The sequence below is a fragment of the Equus caballus genome, chromosome 5 (assembly GCF_041296265.1).
Source record: "Equus caballus isolate H_3958 breed thoroughbred chromosome 5, TB-T2T, whole genome shotgun sequence".
Lineage (NCBI taxonomy): Eukaryota > Metazoa > Chordata > Mammalia > Perissodactyla > Equidae > Equus > Equus caballus.
In genome coordinates, this window is record NC_091688.1 from 35967962 (window position 1) to 35994731 (window position 26770).

General features: G+C 51.8%; 1 protein-coding gene across 2 annotated transcripts; it reads right to left on the minus strand.

The window, feature by feature from the left end:
• Positions 1–188: 188 nt before the first annotated feature.
• ATP1A2 (ATPase Na+/K+ transporting subunit alpha 2) lies at positions 189–25022 on the minus strand. Of its 2 annotated transcripts, XM_001915236.6 has the most exons (23): positions 24693–25022; positions 20050–20154; positions 19782–19841; positions 18447–18650; positions 17830–17943; positions 17431–17565; positions 16608–16725; positions 14690–14958; positions 13644–13842; positions 13398–13507; positions 13109–13243; positions 12211–12400; positions 11914–12089; positions 8330–8466; positions 7667–7817; positions 7390–7558; positions 7002–7156; positions 6612–6735; positions 6266–6411; positions 5931–6061; positions 3425–3526; positions 3222–3313; positions 189–2267 (listed from the first exon to the last, which is right to left on the minus strand). In XM_001915236.6, the coding sequence occupies exons 1-23, from the start codon at positions 24702–24704 to the stop codon at positions 2239–2241; spliced, it is 3063 nt and encodes a 1020-aa protein (XP_001915271.3). In that variant the 5' UTR covers positions 24705–25022; the 3' UTR covers positions 189–2238. The 2 variants fall into 2 exon arrangements, with proteins under 2 accessions (XP_001915271.3, XP_070124076.1); XM_070267975.1 differs by lacking the exons at positions 11914–12089; positions 12211–12400; positions 13109–13243; ... (8 more) ...; positions 20050–20154; positions 24693–25022 and adding an exon at positions 10065–10257.
• Between the last annotated feature and the right edge of the window lie 1748 nt (positions 25023–26770).

Consider the following 26770-nt stretch of genomic DNA (forward strand, 5'->3'; position numbering starts at 1 on the left):
CCTAACTTTTTCCCCTCTAGCTTTCTCCACCGACATTATCTGCTCCAGCTTATTTCGCACCTAGCCCTATCTCCTGCCTTCTCTTTATTGCTTCCTCTATAAGCCAAGTCCTGCCACAGCATACTTTGCAATGCCCAGTTCGGGAGGGAGGCAAGTATCAAGTATAGAAATCGGAACTATGGAAAAGATTTCTTTTTTCATAAAGAAATGCAACTTTATTATTTTCAAGTACATATGTAGTACCTCAAACTAATGTCTTACAAAAGATCACCAAGTAAATGTCTGGCAGATGTTTCTTTAACAAATACATAAGAACCGATGATAATTAGCCCATGCACGCACTAATTCTAAATGGATATTCCTAAAGTGCCTGAAAAGTATTGTTTTAGGTAGACTAAATATGCCACCCCTTAGCAATATTGTTTATGCTCTTAATTTACTAAACAAATGCCATTTTTATTGATTGTGCAAAGATAAACTTTTGTCCACAGTCAATAAATCTCAAATTAATCAGGCCCAAGTTAATACAGTTTCCTATTTAGTTTTCCGAGCCCAAGGCAATGACTCACTTATTTCAAGGTACTTCTGATAAAGTAGAATTCCAGTGTAATGAAGTAATAGCCCATGGGTGGTTGTTTATGGGCCTGACCTAATGTTTGTTTTTTGTGCTTCCTTCCTTTCTGCCTTAGGCCTTCTATTTTCCTTAGGTGTTTCTGTCACTTGCTTGGTTCACCTGGGTCTTTCTCTACAGGACATTCTCAGTACCTTCTAAGCCAGGCTCAAAGAGTGGGCAGAGCTGCCTGCAGAGCAAACGTGTTAGGTTGGGAGGGGGTAAAGGAAGGACAAGTTTCTCTCGTAGGAACCTGAAACCAGCTGCTCATCTCAGAAAGTGGGCACATCAGCTGAAGGACATTTGCCAGGGGAGGAAGAGCCCTGTCACCTGAGAGGTCAAAGGCAGGTCTCCTAACGCCTTCCCTCTTGTTGCCCAGAGGGTCTGACCACCTTCAGGACCCAAGCTGATTCTGCATGTCCCTGGAAGACAGGGAGGTTCTGGGAACTTGTCCACTGCGATTCTAGACGGTTGCCAGGGGACTCCTCTTCCAGGGCTGGCTTGGCAGTGCCTGGGAATGACGCAGGTTCAGCCACATGGGCATGAAGGGAAAGGGGGTGGGAGGGGCAGAGAATGTACTGGCAGCTATCCATTTTGGAACAACACGGAACTCTGAGGATTTAGTCCTCTAAAGGGTGGGGTGTTATCAAACTGTGTGTCATTGAGAGAACTGGAGCATCTGTGACACCTGGGCCTCGTGGACCGAACAGACCACCAACCAAGGGTCAGTGGGAGCTCTGTGGCAAAGGGGTGTGGAATCTCAGTGAAGCTCCCGGGATTGCCTTCTGGCCCCACCTCTGCTGCTACTCTGACATTTGAATTTGGCCTGCAGGCGGGGTGCTCTCTCAGGGCAGGACACAGAGCTGGAGCCCACAACAATCTGGAGACTCGACACATCTGTCAAATGCCCTGTCTTTGACTCTCTCTCCTTTCCTGTCTCTCTCCCTTTGTTGTTTCCCTCCTCTGCCCATACCCCAACCTCCCACCTGTCTGCCCAGCTCTCTTCTAGAAGTTTCTAACTAGCCTTGACTGGGAGACAGGCCAACTTCTCCAACCAGCTCCCCTTTCTGGCCTCAGGCCCTAGCATTCACCAAGAGGAACCATTTGTGATTTCCAGGTCTGAGGGGGAAGCAGAGGACAGAGTTGGGCAGGAAGCTAAGGAGGGGTGAAGGTGGGAAGTGGGGTGAGGCTGGAGAGATAAAGGGACATTGACAGTCTGGGATGGTTTCCCTCCTCCCTGTTTAGACAGGTGTCTGCCTTTGGATGTTGATCTGTTCTAGTGGGAGGTGAGGGTGAAGGGGTAGGGAATAGGAAGGGATGGGGTAACACTCAACTCCTCAGAAAAAATAGACAACCTATTGGAGTGGGATGGAGCAGGATCTGAGGAGGGGACCCCAGCATGTAGTGTCTAATCTGCTCTGATTGTTCATAGTTTGGTCCATGGGGCAATCATCCCAAGCTCTTTTACCCACTCCCCCGAACTTAGTCTGCTTAATTGCCTCATTCTCTTCCCCCAAATCTTCCCCCCAAACACCACCCCAGTTTTTTCCACCCCTCCCCATCACCATCCCTGCAACATGTCCAGGGCACCCCGTGTTTCCCGTGCCTGGTTCTTCTTTCCGATGGGCTCAGTAGTATGTTTCCTTCTCCACCCAGCCTGTTAGAGAGATTGGGGTGGGGGCTGCAGCATGAGTGTAAAAGGAGGCAAGAGATAAATCTCCTAGGGGCCTGAGGGGTTGAGGCCAGGTAGAACAGAAGCCTGGGGGAGGCACTCAGGAAGGTAGCTGCGGGCAGGTGGAAAGGGAGGGGAAGGCAATCCAGTGAGCTGAGGACACAGACTAGGGGAAAGGAGAGACTTGTCTTTAGCACAATGGAGGGTGGGCAGAGTAGGTTGGGGGTGAAAATGCAAATGCCTACAGGGGCTATTCGGGTAACAGATGAGCTCTAAAGGGGAGCTGTCCGCTGTTGCTGTGCAGAAACGTGGCCACGGGGTTGACAGCTCTTGTGATTTTTCAGAAGTCAGAAATTCAGATTTTATGTGAAAGCCTCTAAGTTTTAGACATTGGACCAGTTAAAAAAAATACCCACACAAAATACGGAGGCCAAACCAAACAATATCCATGGACCATATTTGGCTTGTAGGCCATCCGTTTTCAACCTCCAGTAAGTGATCAAAAATGCTTGTTGGAAAAAAAAATACTTGGTTGATGCCTGGGTTCTAGTGCCAGTTCTGTGGCTCCTTACTTTGTGACCCTGAACGAATAAATTCACCTCTGTGCCTCTCTTCATCTGTAAGATGTGGAGGTGAGACTAGATGACCTCAAAGGACTCCTCTAATTCTGAAGTTCTATGATTCCAGGTGGAAGGTGGAGGGCCTCAGAGACCAACTGTGTGTTAGGTGGGGCCGGAATCTGAGAGCAAGTGGGCAGGGAGAACAGGTTCCACAGAGTCAGGGCTCTTCCCACCTGAGACCCCAGGATCTGAGGGCACCGAGGAAAAGCAGCAAGGATCTGGGGTAGGAATGGAGTCTGGGTTTGGAGCACTGGGGGAGCACCCAGCAGTGGGGGGTGGCACTTGGCTGGGGGCTGAGGTGAGGTTCGGAGGTGCTTACCACCAGGATATCGCCGCAAGATGAGCTTTCGGACCTCATCATAGATGAAGATGAGGAGACTATAGGGGAAGGCACAGAACCACCAAGTGACCCTGAAAGAAAGAGAGGAGCCTGTCAGAAACATCAGAGGTTGGTCACATAAAGTAGAATTTGAATAGACAAAAACTTGAATCCTAGAAGGGTTCCTCTAGAGAGACACTCACTTGAGTGGGTACATGCGGAGGGCCACACCCATGCCAGGGCAGTAAGACAGAAAGGCAGCCAGTGCAGTCTCCTCCAGGAGCCCAAAAATCAGAATCTTGTTCCTGGGAAGGCAAAGAAAGCAGGTTTAGGTAGCATTTGAAGGGAGGATGAGACGGGGAGAGATCCAGGGAGAGCCCTGGTGGTGGAATGGAAAGAGGAGAGAAGAAAAATACAAGGGAAGGGTTATAAATGACATCTTCCTGCACCCTCTTCAAACACCCTCCTCTCATGCTTTATATGTAACCAAGGACAGATTTTCTTGTTTTTCTGCTTACAGATTTTATCTCCAATTGTTGTCTATAACGCATATATTCATCTATTAAATACATGTCTCTTATGTGTTGAGCGTGCTGGAGATGCTGTGGTCCACACAAACTTCTTTCTGGAAACACGGGGCCTGCCCTCATGCAGCTTATAATCTTATTATCCAGGCACATGCTCTGTGAAAGTGTCGTCTCCCCAGCAAACTGCTTCGAAAGCTCCTTCAGTTCAGGGCCCAAATATGTTTCATACATTCTCAGCCCCTGGTAGTTGCTGGTCATAGATATTTAATAAAGAAGAGAATGTTTGTAAAGTACTTAGCAAAGAGAAAGCTCACTGGATAGTAAGTGCTTACTATATGGTCACTATATCAGAATTGACAAGCAGGGTAGAATAAGGTTTTGAGGGCAGAGTTTCTGGAGTCAGAGAGGCAGTGTCTGCTCCCAGCTCTGCCGCTTACAAGCTTTGGGTTGTAAGCAATGTCTCTTAACTTCTCTAAGCCTCATGTCCCTTCTCTGTAAAATGGACGTATTACCTTTATACCATAAGATTGCTGGGAAAATGATGGGAGATAACGCGTGGAAAGCTCTGAAACACGGAAGGTGCTCAGTGGCGTTATTACTCAACTTTTTATAACCTCAGGCACTGCCCCTCTTCACGGCTTAAGCCAGTGGTTCCCAAACTTTTCACTCACCAAGCACTCCTCTTAATTTTCTCCTCTACAGGCCAGATTTTAATTGATTTTTGTCTCTCAGGCTGCATTTGTTATAATGAATATATTTTCCCACTTAAAATGAATTAGAAATATCCACGGCTTCCAAACAGAACTGTGCAGTAGCATGCGATCTCTACCTTGTACTTAGGCTTCTGCCCGAGAATACACTTCAGTAAGCCTAGGAGCCTTCTCATAGGTAAGTGCTTGATTTAATGAAGCTTTTGAATGATGCAAATAGCATCTCTGAGGACCCCTGAGGGCCCAAGGACCCCAAGTGGGGCTTGAGGAGCTGAGGCTGCCTCCAGCCAGATGACTTGTTAGTACTAGTTCCCCTTCCCTGTATCCAGCCTGACTGGTTTTGTTTCTTTTTCATTGCCTCTCAGATGGGCTGGATTTAGCCAATTTAGTTATGTTCCCACCTTCCCGTGTCACCCATGCGCTGCGCAGAAAGCAAGCCCCAGAACTGGACCCAACTTCTTGGACTCTCTGCTCCTTGTTTGCTTCTCACTGAACTTTCCCCAGTAGTGTTTGTAGCTTCCAGGAAGCTCCTTCCTTCGTGTTACCTTTATTTATCTAATAGACTTCTCACTTTCCTCCCCCTGGGATCTGAAATGCTATTAACTTCACCAGGGTTTTGGCATCTTTTTTTTCCCCCATAGTAAGAAATTGTGACAACTCACTTGGGAAATTATACCCATTGTTTCCAGTAGAAGAAACTAGAACAGGAATGGCACCCTCAGCACTAACCACCATCCGCGCCGGAACCACAGAGCAATACCTTAGGACCTCACAGGTGCCAGAGTCTGACAGGTGAGCCACTCAGTGTGGTAGCCAGGAGCGTGGGTGTTAGAGGCAGACCTGGGTGAACCCTTACAGCGGGGTGACCTTGCACACATTATTTAACTTTTTTGGGGTCTCTTATCCATAAAATGAAAATAATACCTACCTCACAGAGCTATTGTGAGGTTAAAGCACGTCACTGAATCACTTAGCGCATTGACTGGCACATGGTCACTCACACTATGAGATGGCACTGAACTTGATCCTGGGCAGCTCACAGCCCCCACGTGGATACCACATCACCACAGGGCAGGGCTATAAACTACAGCTACCTGCTGAGTGTGGGGCAGCACGGCAGACCCTGTATTTAGGGCTGGGCAAAGGATGGGGGTGGGTGCCACTAGAGTATGAGATGGAGGAAGGAAGGAAGGGAAGAAGTATGGAGAGAAGATTAAAAGAAGGCAGGTTGAAGACCATAACAAAGCACATTTTAGGAACAAAATTAAAACTCATCAGAAATGGTCATATCACTGCTTCCTCTTCTCTCATCCATTTCAAACATGGCTATGGATATATAGCTGGATAATGAAAATCTGACGTCCCCGCAGCAGACCTGGGCCCAGGGGTTGAGCAGAGCCCGTGTGGGTTGGTGAGTGTGCCCGGAGCACACTCTCCTGGGGTGGTGCGTGGGCGGCAGGGTGGGTGCTCACTTCATGCCCTGCTGGAAGACAGAGTTGCGCCGGGTCTTGCAGATGATGAGGTCGGCCCACTGCACGACGACGATGCTGGCAAAGAAGGCCGTGTGGCAGGTGAACTCCACCACCTTCCGCTGCTCATAGGTCTGGGGGCAGGGCGGGTAGAGAGAGGAAAGTGGGAGAGGGAAGTGTAGGACCAGCATGTAGCACCGTTCAGGGCAGTGGTTAAATCCTGGGCACTTCACCCACCTTTAGCCCCCATCCCCCTTAGCCACTCCTACCCACTCCTGCCAGGCATTTAGCCCCACCCTCTCATACACATGCATCTGCATTTGCACAGCCCCACTCACCCACTCCTGTCCGTAGCTGTCCTCCAGGTCATTCATGGACCGGTCATCCCAGTCAAGGCGGATTCCCAGAAGCCGTGATGGCAGGAAACCATTCTCTGCCAGGATCACAAAGTAGGTGAAGAAGCCACCCAGGGCCTGGATCATCCCTGTGGGTCGTGGGCAAAAGGCAGGGCCTGGGTCAGAGAAGGCAGCAGGATGGGGCCAGTCCCTACTGGCCAGAGATGAAAATCCTTGACCCTCGGGAGGCTGGCCCCTGGTCTGGAATTTTGCTGGGGGCTCATCCCTCCAAAAGCTGGAGAAAGAATCCGCATGGGGTTCCCTCCCGAGCCCCAGGGCCCCGCCGCACCAATCTGTCCGTAGGCCATGCTGATAAGCCTCTCATTCACCAGCTTGTCTGTCTGTGAGTTTCTCGGCTGCCGCTTCATGATGTCACTCTCAGCTGCCTCATAGGCCAAGGAGATGGCAGGGACCTGTGTGACGTGGGAAGTGGGGGAAAGGAGGGTATTTGAAGGGAGATGATAAGAACAGAGAACTATCAGCAGTGAAGAACATTTGACACAATTCAATAAACATTTAAGACTCCACCATATTCTAGGCCCTATGCTCATCTTCCCTTCACCCTTCATGGCCTGGTCAGATGCCCTGGTGACATCCCTCCTTCTATCTGCTGCCCATCCCTGTCCACTGCACCCATGTGATTGCCTTGCCTGTCCCCTGTGCCCACCCCTGGCCTCACCATGTCAGTGCCCAGGTCAATGCAGAGAATGGTCACGGTGCCCAGAGGCAGGGGGATGTTGGCGATGATGAAGAGCAGGAAGGGGGTGATCTCGGGGATGTTGCTGGTCAGGGTGTACGCAATGGATTTCTTCAGGTTGTCAAAGATGAGGCGGCCTGTGGGGAGGTTCTGAGGGCATCAGGGAGATTAGAGGGACCCTTCCCCACCCCTAGCCGCTGAGGCTGCCCATCTTCCTGAGAGGGGAAGATTTTGTGTTTGAGGGAAGCCAAAGGATGCAGTGGATGCCTGAATCCTGAGTTGACTCTGTCATTGGGGTAAAAGGCACAGGAAGCAGATGTGCCTACCTCAGCCATCCTGGATGCCATACCAGCCCACCCAGCCTCCTCACCCTCCTCCACGCCCGTGACGATGGAGGCAAAGTTGTCGTCCAGCAGGATCATGTCGGCTGCCTGCTTAGAGACATCAGAGCCAGAGATGCCCATGGCAATGCCAATGTCAGCCTTCTTCAGCGCGGGGGAGTCGTTCACTCCATCACCCGTCACCGCCACAATGGCTCCCTGGGGAGAAGATACAGCCAGAGCTGGAGGGTGAAGCACCTGCACACACCTGGCCCCTGGCCCCACACTCCTTCCTCACCCTGTCCTTGCCTTCCTCGCCTTGCTCACCTGCCTCTGACAGCCCTCCACTATGATCAGCTTCTGCTGCGGAGATGTCCGGGCAAAGACAATCTCTGTGTGGTTCTTGAGAATCTCATCGAGCTGCTCGGGTGTCATGTCCTTCAGGTCAGAGCCGTGCACCACACACGCTTTGGCTTCTCTGGAGGGCAGGGGCAGAGGCAGCTGATTCCCTGGGGCCTGAGCCAGCCCTCCTGCCTCTCCTCACCACGGCTGGGGCTCCAGTCTCCCTGCTCATTAGGGTCCCCCACGGCTTCAATTCTCTCCCTCCATGCTCAGTGACCTCCTCTCCCCATTTCTCTCTATGAGGAAGTGATGCTAAATCCTCGCCATGCAGCATCATCACCATCATCAGTACGGTTTGCTAGGCCCTGTGCTAGTTCCTTATACATATCCTACTCCTATTGCCACCCCGTGATGTAGACACCATCCTAATTTTGTGGTTGAGAAAATAGAGGTTCAGGAAGGTAAAGTGATGTCTCCATGGTTACAGCTAATCAGTGGCTCAGCCTGGACACACATGCTAGACTGAGGAACCAGAGGTAAGGCCTATAAAGATCCCAGAGGTGCTATCCAAATACCCCAGGGGACACTCAAGCAGTCTGTGGGACAGGATGGGTTGATCTGGAGGTGGGGGTCCTGCAAAGGCCTCACCTGGGGTTGACCTGACTGACAGGAATGTTGAGCCGGGCTGCAATGTCCTCCACAGTCTCATTGCCCTCTGAGATAATGCCCACGCCTTTGGCAATGGCCTTGGCTGTGATAGGGTGGTCCCCGGTCACCATGATCACCTGGTGGGAGACAGAAAAGTGAAAAGGAAAGCAGTATTAAGGATTTTCCTCCTCCTATTCGTTTCCCAAAGCCAGACCCCCAGATGGTGGGGCTAGTAGATCCCAGCCAAAATAATGGAATGGTATGTGTGTGTTTGGGTGGGTGGGTGAGAGGGAGAGACAATGACAAGTGTTCAGGGGATCAGAGATAGTTTGCTTTAATAGAGGACAACCTCTACGACAAGTAGCAAGTTAATGAGGGACTCGTGGAAGAGAAGCCTCAAAGATTGTTTAGGAGTTTGGATTTCATGGGATATGAGGCTGTCAGAGCTGGAAGAACCTTCAACAGCTCCCGCATTTGCTGATGAGCAAACAAAGGCTTAGAGAGGGCCCGTGATATGCTCAAGGCCAGAGGGAACTAGGACATGGTTTTCTTAGTGTCCAGTGTGGTTGCTGCAGGCAATGTAATCAGACACAGTAGTGATGAGAGGGAGACATGTCCTCCCTCCCTCCCGTCCACCTTCCACTGCCTTGTTCATCATGCCTTCACCATGTGGGAAGAAGGTAATTCCTGCCTTAACCATGGTGATATTCATTGCCATTGTTGCAGAATGGATAGAGTTGGCTGGGGAGGACGGTTGGCATCTGAGAATCCACTTAAGAGACTATCACAGGCATAAGGTGATCGGAGCTGGATTCAGATAGCATTTGCATGTGTGGGTTGTGGGGCAGATCCCACAGATACTGAGAAGGAAGCTACTTTAGGCCTCATTGCCTTCTCTTCCACCCCCACCACCCCACTGAAGCTGCCGCCCCAAGGCCACATGGGCCTCCCAATTGAAAAACAAAATCATCTTTGCAGTCCTCCTCCTACTTGACCCTCTGAGGCGTTTGGCACTGTTCACCACCTCCTCCTTGAAACCCTATCCTCCCTTGGCTTCTGTGGGCTTCTTTATTCCTGGTTCCCCTCCATCCCTCTTCATGCTCTTTACCCCCCTTCTCAGGGTGGCAGCCAGGTAGACTGGACGAAGCGGCTTTGGAGTCAGATGACAGACCCAAGTTTAAACATTGACCTTCCCCAGCTATAGGACCTTAGATGTGTCCATTCACTGAGTCTCAGCACAATGGAGAAGATGAGTCCTACCTTTCAAGGTTGTCGTGAAGAGTAAATGGCATTAGGTGGACACAGTAAATGTTAGCTGTGACTTACTACCCCCTCCCCTCCTTCACTGGTTCCTCTTCCTCCACTTGCCCCTAAATGTTGGTATCACCCAAGATTTCATTCTCCTCCCCTTTCTTAAACCATGTTTGCTTCTGGGCAATATAATAAGACATACTAGTAGGTCTTTAATTTGCACTCATGTGCTAATGAGACTCAAATCTCCAGTCCTAACCCTCTTTCTTGAGCTCTAAACCATTTTCCAACTTTCCTGGAACATCTCTCCCGGGGTGTCTTACAGACGCTTCAAACTTAAGGTCAAAATTGAACTCATGATCTCTACTCCCACCAACTCCACCCATCATGCTCCTCTACTCCCTGTCTTAGATACTCTCCTCTCAATTCATTCTGTCCATTTGTCCCCTATATCTTCCTCACCTCCCATATCCAGTTTGCTCACCAAGTTCTCCAAACATTGCTCAAAGGTAACTCCTCCTCTCCACTCCCTTTGTCGCTGCCCTTCTTCGGGTCATCATCCTTTGCCTGAACTATTGCAATAGCCTCTTTCCCTGTCTCCCTGACTCCAGTTCTTCTTCACATCCAGTCCCTCTTCCATCCAGGTAGGCCTCTAAAAGCTAGATCTGCCCTGTGACACCTGTGGCTCTCTGTGGATCACAGGATAAAGCCCAAGTGTAGCATTTAAGCAAAGTCTTTCCAACTGGCCTTGGCCCAGCGTTCCAGTCTCAATCCCCAGTGCTGCTCTGCCACCTCCCCCCACAGCCCACACACATGCCCCGTACAGCCTAACCACGCAGGGTACGCTCTGTTCCCTGCTCTTGACATGCTTTCCTCTCCCTCCTGCCTTACCAAATACTCTTCAACCTTCGAGGCCCAGATCAAATATCATGCCCTCTGTAAAACATTCTCTGAGGCAGAATTAACTGCTCCCTGATCTGAGTTCCTGGGGAGGTACTTTCCCCAGGCCTCCTTGATAGTTCTGATCGTGGCCAGCAGCAGCCTGATGAGCAGGACGAGCACGTGCTTTCCGGACAAGCAGCCCATGCTTCATATAGCCAATCCACCTCTTACCGGCAGTTTTATTTTGGGAAAACTACTTGCCCACTCTGAGTCTCAGCTTGTTTTATTTTTAAATAGGGATAATCATGCCTACCTTAGAGACAGAGTGGTTATTGAGATTCAGAAATCACATACAAGTCCTCTAGTGGGATGATTAAGAAACAGCAGCCTGCCTGGGTTCAAATCCTGGCCCTACCACTTACTAGTTGTGTGGCCTCGACTATGTTACTTTGTGCCTCAGTTTTCCTCTCTGTAAAAAAGAGCAAATACTGGTGCTTACTCTTAGGGTTACTGTGGAGATTAAACAAGATCTTACAGGTTTAGTGCTAAGAATAGCGACTGATTCATATAAAGGATCACAAAACAATTGGCTGTTTCGACTATCTGACCCATAGTAGGTGCTCAGCAACTCTAGCTATTATGATTATTCTGTCATTAATTTTAAAGGCATTTGTTCTCCCAGAGGCCAAGCACTGTCTTATTCCTCTTTGCACGTCCAGTGCCCAGCGCACTACCTGGCCCTCGGTAGACAGGTTGAGTTGAACTGATTTGGTAATAAGTGAGATGTTGAGAAATGAGGAGCAACAGACAGCACCAGAACTGGTGACTGGATAGGTTAAGGGGGATGGCAAAGAACCATATCTTGGAACCGGCAAAGTAAGCTCTAAGATGGAAGAGATTTCTGTTTGTTTGTTTGTTAAACTCCAGCACGTTGAACAGTGCCTCGTACATAGTTGGTAAACAATAAACATTTGTTGAATGAATAAAAAATGTACCACAGAGGAGGGAGTGGTCACTGAGAAGCAATTGCAGTTGGACAGGAGAGCCTGGGAGAGGTGTGCTGGGTGGGATGAGGGCTGGAGCCCGTCTACAGGGTTATGAGTCGGGGCTGACAAGAGCTTACTAATTCCATCCCAAATGGCTAGAGAGAGTGGGCAGTAGTTGGGCAGGCAGGACAACCAGATCTCCAAGACAGGGGTGCCAGATCAGCTTGACATCAGAACAGCATAATCCGTGCCAGGGAGGGAGAGGACGGACGTGGGAAAGTGGCCCCTCGGAGCAAAAGGGATGAGGGTGAGGGCCCCAAGGCAGGGGTCGACCTTCTCTTGCAGATGGCAGCTTCTCCTCTCAGTCAGTGTTAAGGAAGCCATCAGTGCCCGGGCAGCAGCCCCTGCAGTCCCTCAATCTTTGGTGTCTGGGAGAAGTTGAAGGGAAGGGAGTGAGGCCAGTACCTTGATGCCTGCACTTCGGCACTTGCCCACAGCATCTGGCACAGCAGCCCGGGGAGGGTCAATCATAGACATGAGCCCCACAAAGCAGAGCTTCTCCGTGGGAAAGTTCAGCTCATCTGTGTCAAACTTGAAGCCCCGAGGAAACTTTCCAGAGGGCAGATTCAGTTGACAGAACCCTGAAGGGGCAGAGAAAGGAGGAGTGAGAGCAGCAAGGTGGCTGCCTGGATGTCCCCAGTGCCCCTCACCCCAAATGGGGGATCCCTTTCTCAGCCCTGCCCCCCGGCTCTGGCCCCTCACCCAGCACACGCTCCCCTAGTCCTCCCAGCTCCATGTAGGCATTCTGAAAGGCATCTTGCATCTCCTTATCCAGAGGGATCTCCTTGCCCTGCACCAAGATGGTGGAGCACCGGTCCAGGATGCGTTCTGGGGCCCCCTTCATCACCAGCACATGGCTCTGGGGGCTGTCTTCTCGCTCATGGATGGACAGCTGGAAAGAGGATAGGCAGTTACGGAGGGGGCCATACCTCCAGTACCCACCATGGGGCCTGGAAGAGAGCAGAGGCCGGTAAGGAACCCTGCCTTAATAAAATAACCCCTGGTCCATCAACCATTGTCAACATAGGGAGAGTATCCATGTATGGAGGGGTGTTTGGACCTCATAGTCTCAACCTTGTAACCAGAGTCACCTTCCCACAGGACATTCATTCACTCAACAAATATTTACTAAGATCAGTTAAGATAGGCTCTGTGCTAGAGGCTGGATGGCTCTCTTGTCAGCATCCCCCACCACCATGCTGCCTCAGTGGGGCTTTACCACTATGACTGATAGGGGACATAGCTGAGACTGCGTTCTTGGCATTTAACAGATGCCTACAGGCTGAGGGATACTCTAAGGAAATTTCAGAAGTATGGTTCAGTGGGATGGGAGAGTTGAGGGACCAAGGCCAGAGGATGGGGAGCTATGGGAAGAAGAGTTGAGAGGGGGACAGATTGCAGTAAGGAATGAAGATCTGGGAGTTAGGGGGTAATTGCTACCAGAGATGTAGTCACAAAAGTTGCCCTGGAGATAAGGCAGAGGTAAGGGGACATGATCCTCAGATGTCCCCACTCCTCCTGTTGATGATTCCCCCTTGGCTCTGTGCACTCCCTCGTTTCTGTCCCTCCTTCTTTCCCTGTCCCAGCACCCCAACCAGACCTGGTACTTGTTGGTAGAGTTGAAAGGAATCTCCGCCACCTTGGGGTTTCTATCCCTCATCTTCCGCACGGAGCCACAGGACAGCTCAATGCACTTGAGCAGAGCTGACTCGGAGGCATCACCGGCTGTGTCCCGCTGACAGAAGAGAATTCAGCGTCATCATGGGGCCAGGGAGGAAGTGGAAGACCAAGGGAGGAGGTCACCGAAGCCTTCAAGGCAGCAGGGTGCGATGGGAAAAGCTGGGAGTCAGCAAGGTGGGCAGGCTATGGACATGCCCCTGACTCCTTACCTTAGACACAGAGATGTTCTCCTGCCCAGCCTTGAAAACTGCACGGTTGCAGAGACCAGCAATCCGAGACAGGGCCGTCCATGTTGGGGATCGTTTGTCAAAAGTGGCCCCTGGGAGGAAAGGAGGGAGAACCAGGAGCTTGGATCTCCTTTAGAACACTTACTTATCTCACCCCCACCCTCCTCACCACACCAGCACCCTGAACATCCTCCAGTCTCCTTCGCCCCCTCTGGAGCACCCAATCACCAGACTGGTCTTCAGTGGTGTCAGCCTCATGGATCTGGTTGTCAAACCACATGTGGGCAACAGTCATGCGGTTCTGGGTGAGGGTGCCTGTCTTGTCAGAGCAGATGGTGGAGGTGGAGCCCAGCGTCTCTACCGCCTCCAGATTCTTCACCAGGCAATTCTTCCTCGCCATGCGCTTGGCTGTCAGAGTCAGACACACCTGGTAGAGAGAGAGGAGAATAAAAAAGGAATAAGTCGGGAGTCAGGGATGTCCATGATCTTACCCTAGACCATGGCTCTATCCCGCCCCCTTGATCCCACTCCACAGACACCTTGGGACCTAGGTGTAAGAGTGAATGTGTTGAATTTAGATGTGTCGAGCTGAGATCATGGGTGTATATTTAGACAAAATGTCTAGTAGGGAGTTGAACATATTTGGCTAGAGCTCCGGAGAGAGTGAGTAGAGCTGGGCATAGAGATGTGAGAGTCATCCACACAGAATGGGCACTGGAAACTGGGAGCAGATGGGCTCACTCGAGGGGCATAAGAAGAAGAGCAGAGAGCTGAGGCTTGAGAATCAGCATTGGGGGAGGAGGAGACATGGCAGGGGACAGAGGAGAGGAGAGCCAGGATAGCGACGCGTCACAGCCATCAACGAAGGAGGGAATTCTAGGAGGGTGGACAGCAGTATCCATTTCAGCAGCAGAGTTAAGGATAGGGGCTGAGAAAAGGTCACTGGATTTGCCAGTTATTCACTGATGACCTTTGAGAGAACCTTTACAGGACAGTTGGCAAGAATGAGCTCCACACTGCAGGGGGGGATGAAGAGTACATGAGTTGTGAGAAAAGGCCATCAGGACAAGCTCCAGGAGAGAAACTAGTGCCAAGGTGTAGCCTAACCTGAGATTTTTCAGACTCACACTTTAAGCCATGTATTAAATGAGTATCTGATACGTGATTTTAGAGGCTGGAAGTAAAAAATTGCTGAAAAGCAATAAGCCTCTATTACTTTTGAGGAAAGGGAAGCAAGACCCTCCCCTGGTGGCACCTCATCCTGACCCACTCACGGTGACAGTGGCCAGCAGACCCTCAGGCACATTGGCCACGATGATGCCGATGAGGAAGATGACTGCCTCCAGCCAGCTGTAGCCCAGGATGAGGGAGAGCACGAAGAAGGAGACCCCCAGGAATACGGCCACCCCTGTGATCAGCTGGATGAAGTGCTCAATCTCCATGGCGATGGGTGTCCGCCCAACCTCCAGGCCTGAGGCCAGGGTGGCTATGCGGCCCATCACTGTCCGGTCACCTGTGGCAATCACGATGCCCCTGGCAGTGCCTGCAACACAGGAGGAGACACGAGGCTGGGTGCTTTGGGGGCTCCCAGGAACTGAAGTCCCATCCTACTTCCTGAAAAAGGAAAACATCACAGAGTAAACGAGCCAAAGACTCCAATCCTGGAGGTCGCTTTCAGTGGACTGCACCCCACTCGGCTTCCTCCTCCTGCATAGATCACCAGTCCCAGACTCAAGACAACAGTGGGTTATTTTCTCTTATACTTGGGCCTGGGGAAAAGCCTTGCAAATAAACTCAAAGTTCAAATTGAGGAGATTCTGTTAGTGAAATAAGAATATTGCCTGTGGTATTTCAGTAAAATCAATCTCACACTTGTTATCATCAGAAAGTATATTGTGAACACAAAGTAAAGCGCTTATTATGGATTCTCCATGTGGTCTCAAGATTTTCTTTCTCAACATTAGGCATGAATCTCTATAGAAGAAGCTAGGCAATTACTGACCCTTATGTAGACATTAAAGGGGTCTTCGGGGGAGGCAGTGTGGTTCAGTGGGAAGAGCACGCATGTTGGGGCCAGCCAAACCTGCGCTTGCATCCTTGTTTGAATCCTACCTAGGGATTGCTTTAATAATTAAATGACAGGGTGCTGTAACACACCTAGACTAGTGCCTGGCACATAGCAGGCACTCAACAGATGTTAGTTCCATTCATTTCCCTCCTCTTGTCAAAGCCAGTTTCAGAATCAGCATTGGAAATATTTTACCAGGCATTTTTACCAATTGTGGGAAATGTAGAACAAATTTCAAAGTCTCAGTACATTTAAAATTTAGGAAGTTTAATGTGTGGTGATTTTTATTGTAATTCCAACTTGCTGAAGGAGGGGGAAAGCCCAGAGAAACATAATACACTGAAGAGAAATGAGTGACAGGAAGGGAAAGGTGTGGAGGCTGGGTACAAGACCTCCTTTGCCTCTTTCTCCCAGCTCTCCTCGACTCCCTCTCCAAGTCAGCCCTGATTCAGCTCACTGGCATGATCAGAGAGGGCACAGGTTTCTGTTGTGCTTGGACTCCTGTTATTAAGTGGTGGCAGGTCCAGGAGCTCTTATAGAACCCAAAACAGGGATGATGCAAACTGGGCAGCCTGTGCATGACGTCCAATTCCCTTTGGTGAAGCACAGGCCTGGATGCAGCCGGAAGGAGGGCCCAAGTGTTCACCTGACCTGAGAGCTTTCCTGACCCTCCCCAGCCTGAGGCTGTGGTCAAAGCAAGGGGTGGAGAAGGAAGCAACCAGTCCCAGAGCCAGGGGCAATGGAAGCCATCAACAAACCAAAGACTCCTAGGAGTCAAGGCTAGTTTGGGAGGCACGTGAGTGCATGTGTGTTTGTATTTGTGTGTGTGTGTACAGGGGCTCTTCATCCAATATCTGAAGGCTTGAGAATCCACTCAGGCTTGGGGCAGACAGAATAGAGAGCTCCCCACAAGGAGGTAACTTTTCCATGGAGTCATGCCGCCCCAGCCAATACCCTGCTCTCTGGAGGGGACTATTTCTGTAATGTTCCCCTCAAGTCCCTCCTCTGTAGCAGAGATTTTGACAAGTAAGTACAACCACAGCCCCTAATTCTGACTGGGGATTCAGGATTCAGGCTCTTCCCTCAGTTACTAGGAGGAGCTCCTCAATGGGCTAGCTTCTCACCTTCCACACAGTTGGTAGAGAAGAAACAGATATTGCGAGTCTCCAGGGGGTTCTCATGGGTGAACTCGGGGGAGCGGGTCTGGGGCTCTGACTCGCCTGTTAGGGATGAGTTATCCACCTGAGGAGGAAGGGGGTGTTTAGTCAGCAGCCTGGCAGACACACTGGTGCAAACACAGCTGTCTCCTGACTCCAACCACTCTCATTCTCCATGACTCGAGAGACAAAATTACACTCACCCTCATCGCATAGTTATAGCATTACTCAGCTATTGTCCCTGCTCTGGCGTGGAATTCTGGCTCTCACTGACTTCTTATGTGACCTTGGGCTAGTTACTTAGCCAGCAGAGCCTCCACTTACTCATCTGTAAAATGGAGAATGTAACCAGAATCTCTGCATCGCACAACTACAGGGGGCACCCCTAACATTGTAGTCTATGAAAAGGGCACTTCCTAGGGCTGTGCATGGCACAACTTGTGTGACCACATGCAACAGCCCTTCCTGATTACACCATTCTTGCAGAGTTAAATTAGATAGCATGTGTTTATGTATACAAAGCATCTGACATATAATTGTTCCTCAATACAAGATTGCGATAAAGTGGATATCAAAGAAATACCCAGGGCACAGGGCATTCATAACACCTAGATACCAGGAGACAATGCATAAGCGCTGTATGTGAGATAAGGTTCAGCTGGGCGGTAGGGGACAGGTGTTGGCATTTGCACCTGGATCTCCTAACCTTTAAACCTCTAACTGGGTCCCTCTGAGCTCTATGCAAACTGATTCTTAGACCCAGCCAGTTGCTCTAAGGTCGCCTCCTCACCTTACAGCCATGAGAAGAGATGATCCGGAGGTCAGCAGGCACGCGGTCTCCACCCTTCACCTCCACCAGGTCTCCCACCACCACCTCCTCCGCATTGATCTGCATCTTCTCTCCTTCCCGCACCACAAGGGCTTGCTGCGGGGAGGCCACAGGCATGTCGTGAAGTGCTCATCTCTACTCCTACCTTCCCCTCCTGCTGGTCTCCCACCTCTCCTCCAACCCCACCAAGGAGGAGGAGAAACCTTGCACCCTTAGCAGTAAAACTAGATCCTGGTGTGGAGAGCTGGAGGGTATTTTCTGCCTAAGCCTCCATCTCAGAGCACAAGGAGTTGAGAGGGGATGAGCTGGAATCTCCCAGAAACCTTATGCCCCAGCCTGGAGTCCAGCTGGACCATCTACCTGAGGCACCATGTTCTTGAAGGAATCCATGATCTTGGAGCTCTTGGCCTCCTGGTAGTAGGAGAAGCAGCCAGTGACAATGACCACAGCTGCCAGCACCACACCGAGATAGAGCTGGTAAGGAGAAAGAGTTTGAGGGATCTGCCCTTCTCCCAACCCCAGAAGGGCAGCAGCCACCCGGGATGAGCATTCAATGCCACCTTTATCTGTGACTGGGAGTGCAAATGGTAGAGGAACGTCCTTCTCTCCAACCTCTCCCTCAGTCTTCCAATCCCCAGCCTCCCAAGACTGGAAGGGACAGGAAAGTCTCAGGAAGTTCCCAGGACTAGGACTTTCTCTAGGGGCTGAAGACCCAGGGATGCAGACAAGTCTACTTAAATGTGAAAGAAAGTAGGGGCTGTCTCATTTGTTAATGATTGTGTGTGTGTGTGTGTGTGTGTGTTGGAGGTGTTTAGAGATATGTATAGAAACCTCACCCCTTTTCAGCCTAAAGAGCAGAGGGACCTGTGGGACTGTGATGTGAGGGTCTTGCCCTCTGTCCCCCCAACTGTTTTGGAGATTCGGGGTTGGAAGACAGAGGCATGGGCTGGTCCAGGGGTCAGGCGTGCCCGGCTCACATTATCATTGGATGGTTCATCTTCCATGGCAGCCTGGATGCCGTAGGCCAGGAAGCAGAGGATGGCCCCAATCCACAGCAGGATGGAGAAGCCCCCGAAAAGCTGGCGACAGAACTTGACCCACTCAGGGGTTGTTGGAGGTGGAGTGAGGGCATTGGGCCCATCCCGAGCCAGAATGTCCTGGGCCCTCTGGTTGGTGAGGCCCTGAGAGAGGTAAGGAGAATTGTGGGAGGAGGCATCCAGAACCAACCTGGGCCCTCAGCACCTCCCACCAGCTCCTTGGCAGGGGAAAAATGTCCAGTGGAGAGAAAAATCCCGCCTGGTTGGGAGGGGTGGGGGTTGATCAGGAGAGGCCACACGGAGGAGGTGGCATTTGCAACGGGGGTTGGAAGCCTTAAAGGCTGAGAAGGATTTTTGACTGTGGCCCCACCTCTGGTCATCCTTGGATTGAGACACGTTTTGGTTAGGGCCACAATATCTCCTCTGGAGGCAGCCTGGATAAGGCTCTCTGGAAAGACATCTCATTTTCCCTCCCCATGTCTCTCTTCCTTCAGAGTCCCCCTCACCAGGGATTCAAGCAGAGTCCTACGTAGCGAGGTGACCTGTTACTATGATTATGATAATATGTTGGGGCCCTGCTCTGTATGCAGCACTGTGACAGATGCTTTATATGCATTTCTCTAATCCTTACAACAGCCCTGTGAGATAGGTGTTGTAGACCTGCTTATTAAAGCAAGGAGACTCAGAGAGAGAGAGGAGAATCAAAAGGTCACATAAATAGTAAGTGGCACAATTGGATTGCCAGGCTCATAATTTTGAAAAATAAAAAATCATACGCCAAAAATGTAGTGGTGCACACCTCCTCCTGCAGGCCTTCCCTGACTGCCCTTCTGAAAATTCCATGTCCCATTCCTTTACCTTAATTTGTTTTCCTTAATGACACTTTTCATTGTCTGGCAGTGATACCTATTTACTGTGTGTCACCTCACTAGACCATGAGTTCCACAAGGCAAGGACTTTGTGGGTCTTATCCATCTCTGGATGTCCAGAGCTGACAATAGAGCCTGGGGCAGAGGAAGCTGGCTGCCTGGAGGCCCTCTGGGGTCTGGGTTCTGAGGAGTCCTGGCTTCCAGATCCACTGGAAAAGAGCTATGGACTAGGAAGCAGGGCATCTGGGTTCTGGTTCTGGCTCTGCCACGAACTAGTCACTTGTCTCTGGGCCTCAGTTTCCTCATCTGTAAAGAGGGTTGGATTACAGTTCTAAGCTCCTCCCACCCTGAGGCTGCATGGTTCTCTCACCTCTTTGGTGCCCGCCCTAGAAGCCCCCCCACTCACCTTAGACAGGTCCACTTGGTATTTGCGGCCCAGCTCATCCAAGGACAGCTTGTGGTCATCCTGGAGAAGAGAAATCGAGTTACTTTGGGGAAGGAGGCTGAGCGTGTGTGTCTAGAATGCACGTGAGGGCACTGAGGAGCACAGGGGTGAGGCAAGGAGCACAGGCGGGCTGGGCACGAGCTTCTCTGAGTGCACTGGGCTGACAGAGTAGCTGTCCCAGGACGGGGCCCCTTTCCTGTGGCCCGGGTGGGCAGGCTGTGGGCCTCACCATGGCCACCTCCTTCTTCAGCTCATCCAGCTCCTTCTCCTTCTGTTTCTTCTTGCCGCCCCCATTCTCCGCAGTGGTGGCTGCAGGCGAGTACTCTCGGCCAGCCTGCAGGAGGAAGGGAGGGTCCAGAGAGTCAGAGACGACAGAGGCTGGAGCTTCTCTTCCCACTGGACAGTCCAGCAGCCCAGGCATTGGGAGCGGGGGCCAGTGGACTCAAAGGCAGTGATCGTCCCAGGGGAGGAAAGGGGAGTGTAGGGTGGAGGGGACCCCAGCCCTTCAGTTTGCAAACTATTAGCACAGCCATGGGCTCTATGTGTAAACTTCAGGGAAGGCTGAGGGCTCTGGACTCAGGAGCCCACTCTTAGCTGTTTAGTAGTTGGGCTTCTGCTAAGATTTCATTTGTTGAAAGAACGCTGCTGCTAAATACAAAACAAAATAAACAAAAACTTTAAAAAGCACCATTCCATGCTATTTAGAATTCTGGAAGGGAGTGGACAGGGTTGTGGGGGTGGTTTGAGGAAGTAGAAGCAGCCTGTAGGACTGTCCTTGTCCCGACACCATGGCTGCTTTACTTAGAGAGGAGTAGAGACAGTTTGGAATTTGGGAGAATGAGAGTCTTTGCGGAGCCAGGGGTCAGGGCAGGGAAGTGTCTGGAGGATGGGGAGCTGAAGGGTCTGGTGGTGGAGTGTGGAAATGGAATGAGCAGGGGTCATGACTGAGAAAGGTCCACAGTTGGAGGGTCAGAGCATGTCCAGGGAACAGGCACAGAGAGCGTGCTGGCAGCCCTCTCCATCCTGTTGGGCCGCCCTGCCCACTACCAGGCAAAAGGCAATTGACAGGACTTGAGGCCCCAAAGCACAGTTGGGTGAGAAGGGAACTGGGCCCCTTTTGTCCAAAATATAAGAAGTTGTCTCTGAGAATAAATCTAAAACTAAAATGCATGTAACTCTTAGGTCCAGGCATTCCTAGGTCCTCTGATAAAATCAGGTGAACACTTAACTCATGAGGCCGCCATATTTCCCTTCCTCTTCAGGGCTTGTGGTCTCCTCACCACCTCCAGCCTTCCAGGGTCTCATAGGGAGCTTCTGGGGCAGAGGGTGGGGAATTTCTCCCTCCAAGGGGAGGCTGTCTTGGGGTGATAGGATAGGAGGGGGGCTGGGGAAAGCCTGGGGTGGCCATGACAAGGGCCTTCTCCCTCCCTCTTCCTCCCCAATCCCCTTTCCTCCCACTTCCCTCAGGAAGTGCTGCCCTTGTTAGAGAGCACTGCTCAGTTTCTGTCCCACGCCTCCATTTCTCCACCGGGTCCTAAGGGCTGTGCTAGGTTTTCAGGGTGTCATTTCTTTTCACAAAGAGGGGATACCTGGGTTGGATCTACAGTCAAGGTGCTTGCCCTTTTTTGCAGGATGATGGCATTTTTTTTTAAAGTAGACCTTTCTTGTAGAGCAGTTTTAGGTTCACAGCAAAATTGAGCAGAAAGTACAGAGAGTTCTCATATACCCCTGCCCCTGCACGCACAGTCTCCCCCACTATCCACATCCCCCACCACAGCGGTATATTTTTTGCAATCAATGAACCTACATTGATACATCATTGTCACCCAAAGCCCACAGTTTACATTAGGGGTTACTCTACGTGTTGTCCATTCTATGGGTTTGAACAAATATACAACGACATGTTTCCACCATTATAGTATCCTACAGAGTAGTTTCACTGCCCTAAAAATTCTCTGTGCTCTGGGATAACGCATTAGTTTTCCCATCACAGAGTCGGGAGCAATCCCAGGAATGTAGAGCTGCCTTGGTCTGACAAGTGAAATCAGGAATTGGGGGGAGGCAGTGTGGGGGAGATGCAGTGGGAGGTGGACATTGATGTCCCGTAGACACTAATGAGCTAAAAGGATATGAGCTTTTGGAGGCTATGTTGCTCAGAAATGATCTTCTCAGCAAAAGTGATGAGTGAATCTTGCATTTGTTTCCATATGAAGCATCTACAAATCAAGTGTCATTTTGGCTTTCAAAGGCTGATCATCCTGGGGAGACTGAAGCAGCTACCTCTCCCCTCCCCAGGTGACTTAAGGGCGTTCATTCAACTGAATGAATTGAAATGCTTTGGAGTCACAGCCCTAAGGCTTTGGGTTCTGTCCATGGTGGGGCGGGGCTGAGAAATTGATGAAAAGAAATGAAGGGACAAGAGGGAAGAGATCAGGCTGGGCAAGCCTCAGTGTGAGCCTCCAGACCTTCAGGGGCAGACACAGGTCTGGGCACGTGCAGAGGAGGGGGCTGCGGCTGGGGGCAAAGGAGCAGAGCCCAGAGAATTTCTGTCCATTCTGATGTGAAATAAAGTTTGTGAAAATTAGAATCAAAGGCACGGTTTTTAAAAATTGCCAGCCCACATACTCTTGGCATGTTGACCGGTGGCTGAGCTCAGCAGCGCCAGGCAGCACCCCTTTCCTAAGGCCCCACCCTATTCTGCAGGCAGGGGCAGGACTTGGGACACACTGCCCCTGCCCCCTCCTCCTGTCCTGGCAAGGATCTCAGGCTCTGCAGCCAGGAGCCTGCGGAGATTTGGGGCCAGCAGGCTGCCCAGGCAAGAAAGAAAGAGAGGAAGCAAGGACCCCCCCTCCACTCCTCCCTCTCCCAACCACAAGTCCCCCTCTCTGGGTCTTGAATGCTAAAGGAGAACAGAGAGTTCTTTCTGAGAAAGCCAGAGGCTGGGACAGAGTGGGGGCAGCTGGAAATCAGCCACCACTCCCCGCACTGCAGCCTCTTGGTGGCAGCTGGAGCGGGCTGGGCTCCCGCCCACCAGTTTCATCCCTTCCCCCAACTCCCACGCTGCCCTTCATGGCCACACATAGGGTGACAGTTAGGCCTTGCCCTGGAGAGATGATGCAGGGAGAAAGAGGTAGGAGGCAAAAAGAGTCTTAGAAGGGAGAGACGGGTAGGGGGTGGGATTTCCCTCTTCAGGGGTCTTCTTGTAGGTTCAACTCCAAGCTCCAGCTCCAAATTCCCCCACTTCACCCAGCCTCTTGGTCCACACTGAACCAGATCTGCTCCCTGACTGTGATGGGGAGGTGATGGGGAATTCAGGGAAGCTGGGGGAGAAGCCCAGACCCGAGACCACTGGGGTCCCGGAAGAAGTCAAAGTCAAATCGCTTCCCAAACGGGACCCCTTGAGCTGGGTCCCCCCTGTTCTAAGGTGGAGGTGGGGAGTGGAGGGTCAGCCTGGCCTCTCCTGAGAGGTCCTGCTCCTCAGCCGGGGACTCCCTTTCCCTGGGGGAACAAAAGATGTCAAGGAACAGCTGAAGGTGTATCTTCCCACAGTTGTGGCCTCTTCCTCTGTGAAGGCCACACCTCAGAGACACTCCTCACAGACCCTCACACACTGGCACAGACTGGCATCCATGCTCACGCATGCCGGAAGGCCTGTAGGTTCGCAAATGTCTCTGCTGAGACACAAACACAGGTGCTCATCCATGGGTATCTGTATCAACTCCAGCCTATGGAGAACCCATGGGTCGTGCGCGCGCGCGCACACACACACACACACACACACACACACACACACACACACACGGTTCTATTTATAGCTCCTACCCTAGCTCAGGAACCCTGGTGTCCAAGCTCGGAGTTTTCCCAGCTGCTAAACTCAGTGCAATAACATGTCCTTACCTGACCCCTCCTGGGCCCAGAAACTGCCCCCAGGTCCCCACAGGCACCCTCTTTCCGCAGCACCCTCCCATTGCTCAGCAGGCCCTGTTCCTCCCTGCCCTCTTCTGCCAGCCTTCCACAAAAGGAAAGCAGCTCGGCACAGTCTGTCAGGGGATTGGATCACTTTTCTCCATATGGAAATTTCATTTCCAAGAATTCGAAGCCCTGTCCCTGCCCGCCGCCTCGCCTCCGTGGTTGTTAATCTTCCCCTTGGCATATTTGGTGCTGCAGAATGCCACGGGCGCTGGTGGATCGAGGGGGGTGCAGGCAGCTCTCACCAGCCTCTGGGAAAGTCCTCAAAGCCGATGGCCCGGAGCCCGAGGGCAGTGCTGCCCGGGACATCCGGAGGGGTGCTGGGGGCCCATCTCTCTTCCTCCCCACACCTCTCCCAGCTGTCCTGGGAACTCAGGGCCCCTGGAGCTGGTGGCTGGAACTGCTTGGTGACTCAGGGACGGATGCTCCCCTGCCCCTCTCCAACTTCAAATTGGACACCCATCCTCTCTGGCTGGGACTCCCAGAGTAATGGGCATTTTCAAGGGGTGGCAAAGGAGGGGAGAATTAACGGTGCCAAATATCCCTTCAGGAGATACGGTGAGAGAGGAGGACTGTGCTGGGAGATGGCAGGGAGGAACCCTGATAGAGATGCCGGGTGGAGTGGAGGGAGAGCTGGAGGGATGTGTGTGGTGGGCTGTGCGGCTGATACTGGTGGGCAGCTGATGAAGAGGAGAACACTTGGTCCTGTGAGCACAGTGAGTCTGGGCTGCATTTGTAGCTTGGAGACTGTTTCCAAATTCAAACTACCCAACTCGGTCAGCTTCCCTCTGCCCCTCCCTCCACATGCCATCCCCATCTCATCCTTTCACTCTAGCCTCCCTCACCCTCCAGAGAGCCCTGCTCCTCCCTACAGAGCGACTCCTGCTCTTTGGGAATACTCACCCCACGGCCCATCTTGGCGTAGAGTGGCTGAGGGGACCTAGACTGAAGAGGTCACCAGAAGGATCCCAAGCCCACACTGCCGTTCTGGGACAGCCAGAGACCCCGGCAAACAGACAGAGACGGCGAGCAACAGGGTAGCTTTAAATAGGTCCCTCTCCCCCTCTCCCCCGCCTTCCCCTCCGCGGGAAAGAAACGTTTGTTGAAACAGGATCCCTGAGGACTCCTCCCCTCCCGCCCCTTAAGCAACTGGCTGATGGAGGTCTGTTTGTCCCACTCTGTGCTCCCCCTTGGCTCCCTTCACCCTCTCCCTGGCCTGCGGCAACCCCTACTGAGGGAGGCGAGGCAGTGAGGGAGAGGGGAAAGAGGGAATGTGCCCCTTAGGGGCAAGTGGAGGGGGAGCAGTCCCTCAGCATCCTGGGATGCCAGAGGCCATGTGATCTGACTCTTCTTATTTCCCTGATGGGGAAACTGAGGCCTAGGGAGATTAAACAATTGGAACTGATAAAACAGAACCGGAATGTCCCTCTTCTGAGTCTACATCCAACTTCCCAGAGAAAGAAACAGACTGTTCCCTCTACTGTTGAGGTTGCGGGGACCCCAAAGCTGGAAGCAGTAGTTAGTGCTGGAACCTAGGCCAGCCTTTGTGAATGAGACACCTCAGAAGGGGCCCTGGTGGGAGCCAAATTGGCTCTAGAGGAAGCTGAAGTCGAGATGGAGGGCAGAGGGTCTCCCCAAGCCCTCTGGATGTAGGCTTTCCAAAGTGTGAGAGGAGAATCAAGACTCCTGGGGCCAGGGAGGTGGCTGGGGGTGGGCAGGCCGGGCGTAGAGGGGGCAGGCCGGGCGTAGAAGAGACAGCCCTGGACCCAGCCCAGCAGAGATCCATGATAATATCTCTGGGTTTTGTTTACCTCTTGTTTATGGATGGAATATGCCACTCCCTTTGTCACTGTTGAAGAGCTCTAGGTTCAATCTATGCCTGGGGTTGGTGAGTGGAATGGGGAGAAGCTAAAAGAGAGAAAAATACAGAGTTTCTGAGAGGTATACAGAGGTCAATATCATGAGAGGTACCAGACCCATGAACTAGAAAGGGGGGCAACTGCTTCCTTCTTCAGTAGGGGAAGGAAGGCAAAGCTGCAGCATGCAGGACCGAGGTTAGACACACAAGAGGCCTCTCTGCCACGAAGTGCCTGGGAGTGGGGAGGGGGCCTCACCTCCACTGGGAGTGTCTTTAACTTTGTACCAGCTAGAAACAAGGGTAGAGGAGATAACCTGGGACAAGGCTTGATGATTCGGGGTCTTGCTGCTGCTCCTTTGATGAAAGAGCCAAAGAATGAGAGGCAGAGAGAGGAAGAGGGAAAGCAGAAGGGCAGAGAGAGAAGAAAAAGATCCTGTCCCTGCCTTCTCCTGGGAGCCATCAGAGGACAGGATTCTCCTGGAGTGTCCCCATTTCTCTGGGCACAGAGACGGAGTGGAGGGAAGCCAGTGGATTGGGGGCAGGTCTGAGCACCCTGAGCCCAAAGGAAGTGAGGAGGAAAGGAGGGAGGGGATGGGGCCCTGAGTCCTGAGACACAAGTTGCCCACTGGCTGGACTGGTTCCCTCCCAGGCCTCAGAGGGAACTCCCTACTGAGGGATTATCAACCTCTCTTCCAGCAAATCCACTCTCAGGGCACAGGGCTCATGTCTGAATTCCCCAAATAACTGGCCCCCTCTGTGCCTGCACTTGGGATTTTCCATTACAGGGATCCGGAAGGTGGCATCCTGCTTCCCCACTTCTCCTGGGCTAAGCTGGTGGGTGAGTAGGATGGAGCAGATACCTTCTCTTCACCGACCCTTCAGTGGGAGGAAGCAGAGGGGAAAGAGATTCCAGTCTAAGCCCCTGTGTGTAGAGGAGAGAGTACGAGAGAAGTAGCTGAAGACGTAGCAAGAAGGCTTGTGGGCAGATGTCAGGAGAGACTGCTGAGGGAAGAAGTCAGTAGAAGAGTGGTCCACAGGTGGCTGGGTCATTCAACACTGGGGCAGCTGAAGGGCAGCCTCGTCCTGGGCTCGGGGCGGACAAGAGCATGACGCAAGGTTTAGG